This window comes from Mustela erminea, chromosome 1, assembly GCF_009829155.1.
Source record: "Mustela erminea isolate mMusErm1 chromosome 1, mMusErm1.Pri, whole genome shotgun sequence".
NCBI lineage: Eukaryota > Metazoa > Chordata > Mammalia > Carnivora > Mustelidae > Mustela > Mustela erminea.
The window spans coordinates 61,994,838-62,004,771 of record NC_045614.1 but is presented as its reverse complement, the minus strand read 5'-3'; the positions used below and the strand labels follow the sequence as shown (position 1 = coordinate 62,004,771).

Below are 9,934 nucleotides of genomic sequence, written 5' to 3'. Positions count from 1 at the left end.
GGATGATGTCCAAGAACCTCCATGAGGAGAGACCAGAGGTAGAGGGGTAGCAATGTGTGTATGGGCTGGGGAAGGGGGGAGGGGGGAGCAAGGAGAATGGGGGGATTGTGTGGGGCCTCTTTGTTTCCCAGCGACGGTGGTAGAAGAAGGGGTGGCTTTTTAGAGATCTCCAACACTGCTCTTGCCAGGAAAATGGAGCTTTCACAGGTGGTGGCTGTTCCCCCTCTCACGCCCCAAAGTGGGAGCCCAGACTCCAGAACAGATGCACAAACGGCAGACATGCAGAGATGACAGAATAAAACTTGGGTTTATTTAGACTGTATCCTTCCATTTGGGGTGCAGAGTGAAGGGCAGTGGGGGTGGGGAGGCAGTATCCTTGGCTTTAGGGACATGAATCAATTCTGAGCTTTTCCGTGGGAACTTTGGGCTGCCAGACTGACCTGCTGAATGGTGGAGATAGTGATGAAGGGGCTGCAGCAGGGCCCTTCTGGAGCCTTCAGACCAATCCCAAGAGAGACCAATCCTGCTGTCCAGTTGGCCCTGTCCTCTCCAAGAGTTAAGGAGCTGGTGACTGAGAACATTTTGACTCATAACAAAAGAAATAAAGGCTGAGAGGAGAGGGTCCCTCCAGTCCCAAGGGGGCTCCTCTTAGGCTCAGCCTGTGGGCTAGGCCTGTGCGAGGAGCATGTGTGTCTGTGTATGTTCCATCCTCCACCAGCTGCTGCTGGCAGCCATGCTTCTCCCATGCCCGGGCTACTGGGTGGACCTCATCCCAACCTTTCTTCCTCGCCTTTTGCAGGAGCTGGGCTTACTGATGGAACTGAGGAAAGGGAAACTGCTCACATGTCCTGCAAGATGTCCTTTCTTCTTGGTCCTTGCCTCACATGTGTGGGAGGTCAGCGCCCACCTCGGGCCCCGGAGGGCAGTGCTGGTGGGAGGCTGTGGTGGAGGCAGAGGGGTTCACTGGGTTGCGGGCTGGGAGTGGCCATAGGGGGCCTGCATCATCCTGGCTTCTGCTGAGCCTGGCTGGGCTGTGCAGGAACTGCCGGAGCAAGGGGGAAGCACGGAGCTCGAGGTGGGGGCCTGGGCCCCTGGACAGCTCTGCCTGCTCGGTGACCACAGTGGGAGATGAGAGAACTGGGTTCCTGCATGTGTCCACCCCTTCACACTGCTGAGTAGCCGTTCTTGTGGCTCTGTAGCACTGAGAGCCACTGGGTCCAGTCTGCAGCTCCAGAACACTCTTCTGCTGCCCAGTGGGCAGGGCACTTGCTGAGGCAGGGGCAGGCTCGGGCTGCCCAGACCGCTGGGTGACCTCCTCCTTTCCAGCCTTGTCCTGGAGACCTTTCTGGTGGGGCCTGGCCTGGCCCACTTCCTGTGTCAGGTGAGTGCTTTTCACTGAGACATCAAGGATGCCTGTGGGGCTGGGAGCCTCTGGAAGCATCCTTGCGGCTGACTCAATAAAGATGAATGTTGGGGAGCAAGATGGATCTCTTCCAGAAGGCAAGACTCCAGGGAGGCCTGGGTCTTCTTTCAGTGTCTCTGGCCTCCTGGTAGAAGGGATGATTGAGGCTGCTTGACCTCTGGCCTCTATGTGATTTCTGACCTTGGCCTGACTCTGGATCTCAGAATGGCTTGTAGCTTGGGTTTGGTTCTTGACTGCAGTTTGCCCTCTGACCTCCTGGCCTGAGCAGTTAGGTCTGGCTTTACTTCTGTCTGTGTCACCAATCTTGCAGGCACTGTGGGCCTGCGGAGGTCCTGGGGCATGGCCTCTGATGTTGGTCTCAGACTGGAGGTTGGACATGGAGCTGAGAGCCTTGTGCACAGCCTCCTCAATGTCCAGCAGCCTGGCCAGAGTCTGTTCCCTCAGCCGGGCCACCTCTGTGCTGACCTTTGTCAGCTCCCCAAAGGCCCGCTCCACTGAGGCCTCAGGTTTGTGGGGGGCGGCAGGAGCTTGAGGGGCCACTGCCAGCTGGGGCACAGTTTCAAAGAGCCTCTTCAATGCCTGCACATCCACACTGCTTGCGGCCTCCTCCCCTAGAGCTTGCACCTGGCCCAGGAGGCCCTGGAGTTCTTGCTGGCTTCCCTGCAGAATCTCAGTGCTCTCAGGGGCCCCGTGCCAGGAGCCTGCTGTGGGCTCCTCTCCTGGGGGACTGGGACCCTGCTGTGGTGAGGCGGGGTGAGTGCTGAGAGCTGAGAGCCTGAGGGGCTCAGGGTTTTGAGCACTGCTGCCTGCAGCCTGGCTCTTGGTGAGTCCGGAAGCCCTGGTGCTGGGGCCATGTTGGGGGCTGGGCTGGCTCTGTTCATGGGGGAATCCAGCCAGAGTTCTGCATCTCTGGCTTGCAGTGGTGGGGACGCTGGCTGGCGGAAGGGTGGTTGCATCTTTCTCACCTGGCTTGTGTCCTCCTTGCCCTGCCCCTTTGGAGGAGTGGGGAGAGAGGGCTGAGGGTGTGGGCAGCCTCCGAGGAGGCGGGATCTGGCTGAGGTATGCCGGTTTAGGAGGCACCTGAGGCTTCTTCCTTGGGGGTATTTTGGGCTCCAGTTTTGGGGTCCTTGTCTGTGACGCCCCAGGGGTTCTCTGGCTGGCAGGGCTGCTGTGGGAGTGGAGAAGGGGGTCCTGCAGGGACTCGGCGTCCTGTTGGATAGAGTCCTCATCATGGTGGGCGTGGGCTGGGCAGTCCGGTCCTGTCACAGCAGCTGGGAGAAGAGGAGGAGAAGGAACAGAGGCATTATGGGAGTGCATACAGGCACCTGCAGGCCGAGGCACAGAGGCCAGAGTGTGGTGGGCTGAAGAGGCAACCTTCAGGGGGTTCTCTGCAGCTTGGAGGCCTCCTGGGCCTACTCTTGCCATTGCCTTCTCTGGAGCTCCCTGGCCCATCTGTGTGCAGCCCCCAGGCTCCTCCCACCCAGGCCTCAGTCTTTGACCTGGGCCTTCCTGAAGTGGGGTGGGAGCCTGGGCCGAGAGGGCAGTGTCCCTGCCCCACTGTGCGGGCTCTCTTTCAGAAGGCTGTACACCCCCATGGGGCTCAAAGGTCCTCATACGGTGAGTAGTGTAGATGCCATCCTCAGTAGTCACCCACCCCTCAGGCAGCCCTCCGGGCAGTACTTTCTGTTCCCCACTGACCTTTCTGGGGTGTGCTGGGGTCCTGGGGTCACCTCCAGCCACAGGTCTAGTATTGCTCTGGGCAGCCACGGTGACCACGGCCGATGCTTGCAGGGGACCATCAGGGTGCCGTGGTGGCTCCGGAGGTGCTGAGGTGGCTCCAGGGGCAGAGTCTTGCTTGTTCTTATTGAGAACTTGCTGGCTCAGGCTTTGGGCCTCCGCTGTTGCCATCCGCAGATTTTGCATGGCAGCCTGGAGGTCTGGGGCTCCAGACCCCGTGGGTGTCACTGTGGTTCCTTCAGACTTTCCCAAAGCTGTTATCCCTTTCTGCCCAGTGCAGCTCTCTTTTTGCTTTTCTTCCCCAGCCAGAGGCACTGCCTTTCCAATGACCTGTGGGAGGTGGGGGGTGCCCCCTGGGCCTCTCAGGTGCCCCATCCCCATACTGGGGTCCAGTGGGGGAACATGGATGATGTTCTCCATTGCGGGCAGCTTCTGGGGCCCCTCGCTGGCTGGCACTGGACTTGAATCAGCTGGTGGCTCCCACCGCAGACTGTGCAGGCCACTCAGGTCTCCTTTGTCTATGCAGCTGGCCAGCAGCTGCACACTGCCCCTTTCAGGGGCCCTGCTAGTCAGCCGGGGCTGCAGGGAGTAGGCAGTCAGCGAGACCAGGCCCTGCTCTGTCTCCTGCATCACCAGCCCAGTCCGTGCTACTGAGGTCCCCAGGCCACAAGCCAGCACCTGTTGGAACTCAGGGTCCATGTCTTCGAGGTTCCCGCTGCTGCCTGGAGCTGGCAGCTTCAGCGGCTTAAGGCAGAGCTGGCCCACTGGGTCCTCCTGAACCAGCATCCCCTGCGGGTCCACATCTGGCCGGCGCAGTACTTGGCGGACAATCCTGGGAAGCTCGCCAGACACCAACTCCTCCTTCCGTATGTGGGGTCCCCCCTGCCCCGGGCCTGGCAGTACATACTTGGCAAGGCAGAGCTCCCCCAGGCCTCGGGCCTCCATGAGGATGCCTCCGTGGTGCAGGAGGCCAGGCATAGTGTGCAGAGTCCTCAGGGTCCCCTTTGCTGTGGTCTCCTGCCTCTCTGGCACCCTGTTGCCTGAGGGGCCCACGGGCTGCTCCTCCTGGAGGTTGCCGCCTCGGATGCTCTCAGCTGCCAGGGAGCCCATGGGGCAGTTCTCAAAGAGCCAGGTGAACTTGTGCACAGAACCCGCAGAGATTGGCTGGGGGAGTACCTTGGACCCCTGGTCTTCCCTCTTGCCTGCCTCCAGGGCCTGGAAAACCTCCTTCTGCCGAGACACCTGCCCGGAAGGGATCTCCACTCGGCTGCAGTATCGCATAGGCCCTCTTCCGCAGGGACGGCCCGAGGCCTGCAGAGGCTCAGTTTCGAAGACATGTCCGTCTGTCTGTCTTTCCCCAGGCTGGATCTGGCTAACCTGCAGGTGCTGCTCCCTGGAGCCTTCTGGCCTGTCCAGGGTTTGGGGCGCAAACATCCAAGTGCAGGACCGCGCCTCCGCCTTAGCTGTGGGTTCTATGACCTCTGACCCCTGCTTCTCAGCCAACTCACTCATGGGGCACGTCTCAAACAACCAGCGGATGGTCTGCACATCACCCTTTGGGAGTGACTCAGGCTGGGAACCTGCCTGGCTCTTTCCTTCTTCCTCCTGGCGTTCTTGCCGTTCCCGCTGGTGGATCACCTCCAGGGGTTGGGTCTCAAAGAGCCACCGGGCAGTGCCGACATCTCCGGCCACCACTTCCTGCCGGGTGATGCCCCGTACCACATCCACAGTACTAGGGCTTCGGCCCAGTTGATCCAGGGGCTGTGTCTCAAACATCCACCGGTAGCCCTGCACATCACCTCCAACTATCTGCTCTCTGCTGACAGAGGTCAGGGCGTGGAGATGGCCTTTGCCATCCTGCATAGCGTACACTGGGGACCCTGTGTCCTGGGACAGCCCCATAGAATCAATTCCTTCTGCTCTGTTCATACTCCGAAGGGCCAAAGGCTCACCCTGCCCAATGCTGTCCAGGGGAAGGGTCTCAAAAAGGTTCTTGAAGGCCTTCACGTCCCCCTTTACCCCATCCCTCTGGGGGGCACTCTGAGAGTGGGATGGTGCAGAGGAGCCATCACTGCGTGGATATTCAGCCATGAGCCCCTCACACTCCCGGGGACCCACTCGCTGCAGGTGGCCCACTTGGACTTTGTCTCTAGGAGTGTCCAGGGGCTTCATCTCAAATAGCCACAGGGTAGAGCGGACATCGCCAGGGACTACTTCCTCTTTGGGTGGGTGCTCTGCTCCAGACTCCTCTCCCCCCTTGAGAGTGTCCAGTGCTCGGGTCTCAAACAAATGCCGCTGCTGCTGAACATCTGGACCAGGAGGGACAAGGTCTGGCGATGGCTGGAAGTCTTTCTCATCCACCAAGATCTCCCGAATGGCGTCCAGTGGCTGTGTCTCAAAGATCCAGCGAGTTGCACTGACGTCAGGCCGGGCCCCCTCCTCCAGGGAGATCCCCCGGATTACCCGCACCTGACTGGGGTCCCTGTTGATGGCATCTAGAGGTTGGGTTTCAAAGAGCCAGCGGGCACACCTCACTGCATTGCTTTGGATTTCCTCCCGGCATGCGGCCTTGACCTCGTGGATGGCACCTTCTGCATCCTGGATGGCACACAGTGGCTCTGTTTGGAACAGCTTCACTGTCTTCTTCACATCACCCTTCAGCTCCTGGATCTCTGAGCGCAGCTCCAAGGGGCTCTGCTCCTGGATGGAGGGGCGGGAGCCCAGGCGGTCCAATGGCCGCGTCTCAAAGAGCATCCTGGTGCCCTGGACATCCCCGCTGGCCTCAGGCTCCCTCGCCGTAGCCCCCGATGCCTCAGCCTCACCAGTCAGCTCATCCAGTGGCTTTGTCTCAAACAGCCGGCGGGCTGCACGAACATCCCCTCTGCATGGCAGAGGTCCGGCTGGCTCCTGGTCCGTGCTGTTGGCAAAAGAACCTTCCTCAAACTTGCGGGAGGTAGCCTGGACATCACCGCCGGTCACAGGCTCCCTGGCAGGCGGCTGCTCGCGGTCCCCAATGGCATCTAGCCGCCAGTTCTCAAAGATCCAGCGCATGCACTGGACGTCACCCTCTGTGGGCTCCTCGGAATCCAGGACGTCAGCCAGGTCTTCAGCCACAGCCTCGGCCAGATTCTTGCGGAGCTCAGGGTGTATGTGCTTGTAGAGGCGGCGGAGCTCGCTGGCTTGTCTCTGCTGGTGGAACTTGGAGAAGGACTCCTTGGGCGGGGGCGGGGGCAGGTCCTCCCGGGCTGGGGGTGGAGGGAGAGGCAGGTCCTCTGCGGTGGCCATCGGAATGGTCAGCATGGGGGCTGCCTGCGTCTGGGCTTTGGCCATCCTTCAGAGAAGGGGCAGAGACGAGGATGGGGCTGGTTGCTGGGAGAAATGATAGCAGGCAGAGCCTTAGGGTAGAGTCGTCCCATGGCACCTTTTGTTGAGACTCCCTCCCTCTCCAGACCCCACCTGGCTATCACCCTACCCCCTGCGGGGTTGCTATGTGACAAGTCAGAACTTAGGGCATATGGAGCCACCCATCAAGGTGGGTCCTGCTTCCCCAGAATTACCTGGTTTGTTAGGGAGCAGGCAAGGCACTAGTGACCGTGAGTTTGTCCTTTAGCCCTACAAGGGATGCCGAAACCTCCAATAGGCAAACCGGACAAGTTCCATCCTCACCTTCCTTTACCAAGGTCGGTTTTCCCCTCGTGAACTCCCAGGTGAATCCTAACTGAGGGGTTCCCAGTCTGGGAGAGGCGGTTCCCTAAGCTGGGGACTTCTTCCCATGGAGAAGAAATTCCCTTTCACAGCACCAGAGGGCGTACTTGCCACTTTGCCGGGAGTCCTGCCCAGCCTCTAAGGTCTTCCCTCCTGACCAGCTCTCCAGCCTTCTGGCCCCAGGGGGTTTAGCAGGGGCTGGTGGCCTCTGCTACAGCAGAAGCAGCTGAGGCTCTGTGAGGGGCAGTTGTTCGCAGGCTCTCTTAGGGTTCCACGGAGCCAGATTCTGAGTGTCAGGTAGGGGTTTGGGGTGCATTATCCCAAGATTCAGAAGGTGGGAGTGGGGTGGGGGGCACTCAAGGGCCTTCTAGTCCAGCCACTCACAATTAAAGACAAGGAAACTGAGTCATGGAAAGAATCAAGTGAATGAGTGGCAGGCAGTGCTAGCTCGGGGTTCCTAGACCTGATTTGGGACCCTGCTCCCAAGAAATAAGAGGGAAAGGGGCACGAAGCTTTCTTATTGGCTGTGGTGCCCCTCTGTTTTCCAGCACCCACCCCAGGTGTGAGGGAGACACCCACACGGAGGGAAGGCACTGGACAAGAAGGCTTCCTGAAGAGACCTCCTTGCCCTGCCTCTTGGAGATTCTTCCCCAGCTGTAGGCCACCAGGCCCAAACTCCTGTACTTCTCTTTGTCCCTCTTCATGTCAGTCAGCTTCCATCAAGGGTACTGCTTCCCCCCAGCCCCCCCACTCCCTTGCCTTAGCCTTCCACCGCGCAAGCCCTCCTTTGCTCTCTGTCCTCTGTGTCTTATCTGTCTTGTGACAGGTGGACTGACAGTCCCCAGAGGCCAGCAGGGAAGGAATGGGAAGCACGTCTCCCACCCCCATCCCCGCCCCACTGCCCCTGACCCACTGCTCTGCTCCACACTCATGCTAAATATAGCTGCTGTCCTGGCCTCGGCCCAGCGGCCCTGGGCTCAAGAGGAAGGCCCAGGCTCAGCCACTGGGACCCTGGGCTCCCTCACCCAACTTATCTCCTTTGTCCTTTGACCCCCCTTCTGAGATAGCCATCCAGTCTGCCCACCAGACTTCAGAGACCCGATGTGGGGAAAACTCTGAAGCCTGCAGCCTGAGTCTCCTCACACACTCTGTGTGGTTCCTTTCATCTCTGAGTTCTGATGGGAACAAAGGCAAACCGTGACTCCCAGTCTAGTCACAACCATGTGGCCTGAGCAGTTGGCATGTATGGACCATGAGCTCCACCCCACCACTGACCCCAGGAATCTCTAGAATCCCTGCTATGGTTATAAATTGTTAGCATCATGGAATCCAGGGATGTCAGAACTGTGGACCCTCAGAGGTCAAGGAACCTAACCCCTCATTGTTTAGACAGGGAAACAGAGGCCCAAAGACAGAGAAGGAGCTGTTCTCTGTTCTGGGAGGCTCTGAAAGGTGATAGCAAGACCTGAAGCAGGTTTTCTGCCCTCTGGCCCTTCCACCCTTGCACCTGCCTGGCCCAGAACTCCTGGGGCTTAAGTTCTACGGGACAGGAACAGGGGTGGGGTGTGGGTAGAAGCAGAATTGGGACCACCACACTTAGGGTCAGGCCTGAACCCCAAGAAGTACACCAGAGCTTGGCCTATCCAGGGCTGAGCCAACCTCTCAGGGAGACTCCACCTTTGCTGCCACGTCCGGTGCTCCTTGGTTCAGTCTCCACAGGTCTCTACATCTTCAGATCCGGTCTCCCCTCCTCATGTCCCCAGATTTGCCCCAAGGGCTTTCCCACTGGGTAAGACTATGGTCTGGGGCAAAGTCTGCTCTGTACCTCAGGCCCTGGGCATTGATACGTTGGGAGGTGGTCTCAGAGGCCAGTGCTGGGGAGATATTCCTGGTTCCAGATATGCCAAGACTTTTGCCCACAACAGCTGCACATGGGGTTTGTCCTAGCAATGCTGAGTCAGGCCTATGTCCTACCCTCCAGCCCTATGTCCTCTGATCTCTTTTGTGTCTCTCTTTCTTGTGGACACTGGGCCTACCTGGGCTTCCCTGAGAGGAATCCCTGAAGCCTGGGGAGCTCCATACCTGTATTTTAGAAATGGCAGCTCCAGGCCACCTTCTGCTGAAAGCCAGACTGGTAAGAACCTGTGTCTTCTGTGGGACTCAGGTCTGTGGCAACCACTCTGAGAGCTCCCAGGGGGCTCATGCTAATGCTCCTTTAACTTCCTCATGGACTTTTTACATCAGGGACCCCCACCCCCCACTCACCTCCTTCCTCCACCCAGAGCTGACTGTGATCTACACTCCCCTGTGAGCCATCCCACATTGCCCATAGGGGACCCCAGCCTGCTGTGGAAAGACAAAAGGCCAGGTCACTCACCTGAAGGTCCCGCTTGGCTGAGGGGATGCTCAGGTCTGTGGCAGGTGTGATCTAATGGTCTGTCTTTTCTCTTCGGCTTCTTGTTCAGGGCTGGTCCTGCTCTGCTGGCCTCGTTAGATGCCTTCTTGCTGCTCTGGCTCGGGTCTCTGTCCTCTGCCAGCCTAGCAGCTGCCTTTATCTTGCTGACTAGGGGGTGGGCCAGGTGGGGGCGGGTGGGAGAGGCTAAGTTCAGAGTATGAAGTGGCTCAGTTATTTTTAGGGCCTGGGGAAGTTCCCCGTCCATCCCAGGGAATCAGTTACATGTCCTTTCTGCTGCAAGGGGAAGAGGAGTAGGGACCGCTTCATTCATTCAAGTCTCATCTGAGGACTGGGGTCAGTGACTCAGTGTCAGTGTGGGGTGCAGGTGTCCCAGACTATTTTGAGGGAATGAATCAAGAGGGGCATCTGACACCTAGACAGCCCTACCCCCTTGTCCCACGTGGCCACCTTCTCTGCTCTGGACTGGTCTCTGACTATTCCTGATGTGTGTGTTCATTGTGCCAGGGGACTGGAGGCCCCCTGAGGGCAGGCCTGGGTCCTCTCTGCTCCTGGCCTGGACACTTCTGAGGGTAAGCCCAGCTCTCCTTCTCCCCCATTCCCTCTGCACTAAGGATTCCCCTCTCTTGTCCTAATTCTTTGTGCCCCATCCACTG

At 59.0% G+C, this 9,934-nt stretch overlaps 2 protein-coding genes across 2 annotated transcripts; both read right to left on the bottom strand.

Annotated features, from left to right (window-relative positions):
- Positions 1 to 294: 294 nt before the first annotated feature.
- On the bottom strand, positions 295 to 1,863 carry LOC116593434 (xin actin-binding repeat-containing protein 1-like; the record flags this gene model as incomplete). The annotated part of the gene is given in 2 exon segments (XM_032347736.1): positions 295 to 1,704; positions 1,707 to 1,863. Coding segments are annotated over 2 exon segments (981 nt in total), but the record flags the coding sequence as incomplete, so codon positions are not given.
- Positions 1,864 to 2,600: 737 nt separating this feature from the next.
- On the bottom strand, positions 2,601 to 9,401 carry XIRP1 (xin actin binding repeat containing 1). Its single transcript, XM_032347632.1, has 3 exons — positions 9,243 to 9,401; positions 3,122 to 6,529; positions 2,601 to 2,694 (listed from the first exon to the last, which is right to left on the bottom strand). The coding sequence occupies exons 2-3, from the start codon at positions 6,488 to 6,490 to the stop codon at positions 2,686 to 2,688; spliced, it is 3,378 nt and encodes a 1,125-aa protein (XP_032203523.1). The 5' UTR covers positions 6,491 to 6,529; positions 9,243 to 9,401; the 3' UTR covers positions 2,601 to 2,685.
- Positions 9,402 to 9,934: the final 533 nt, after the last annotated feature.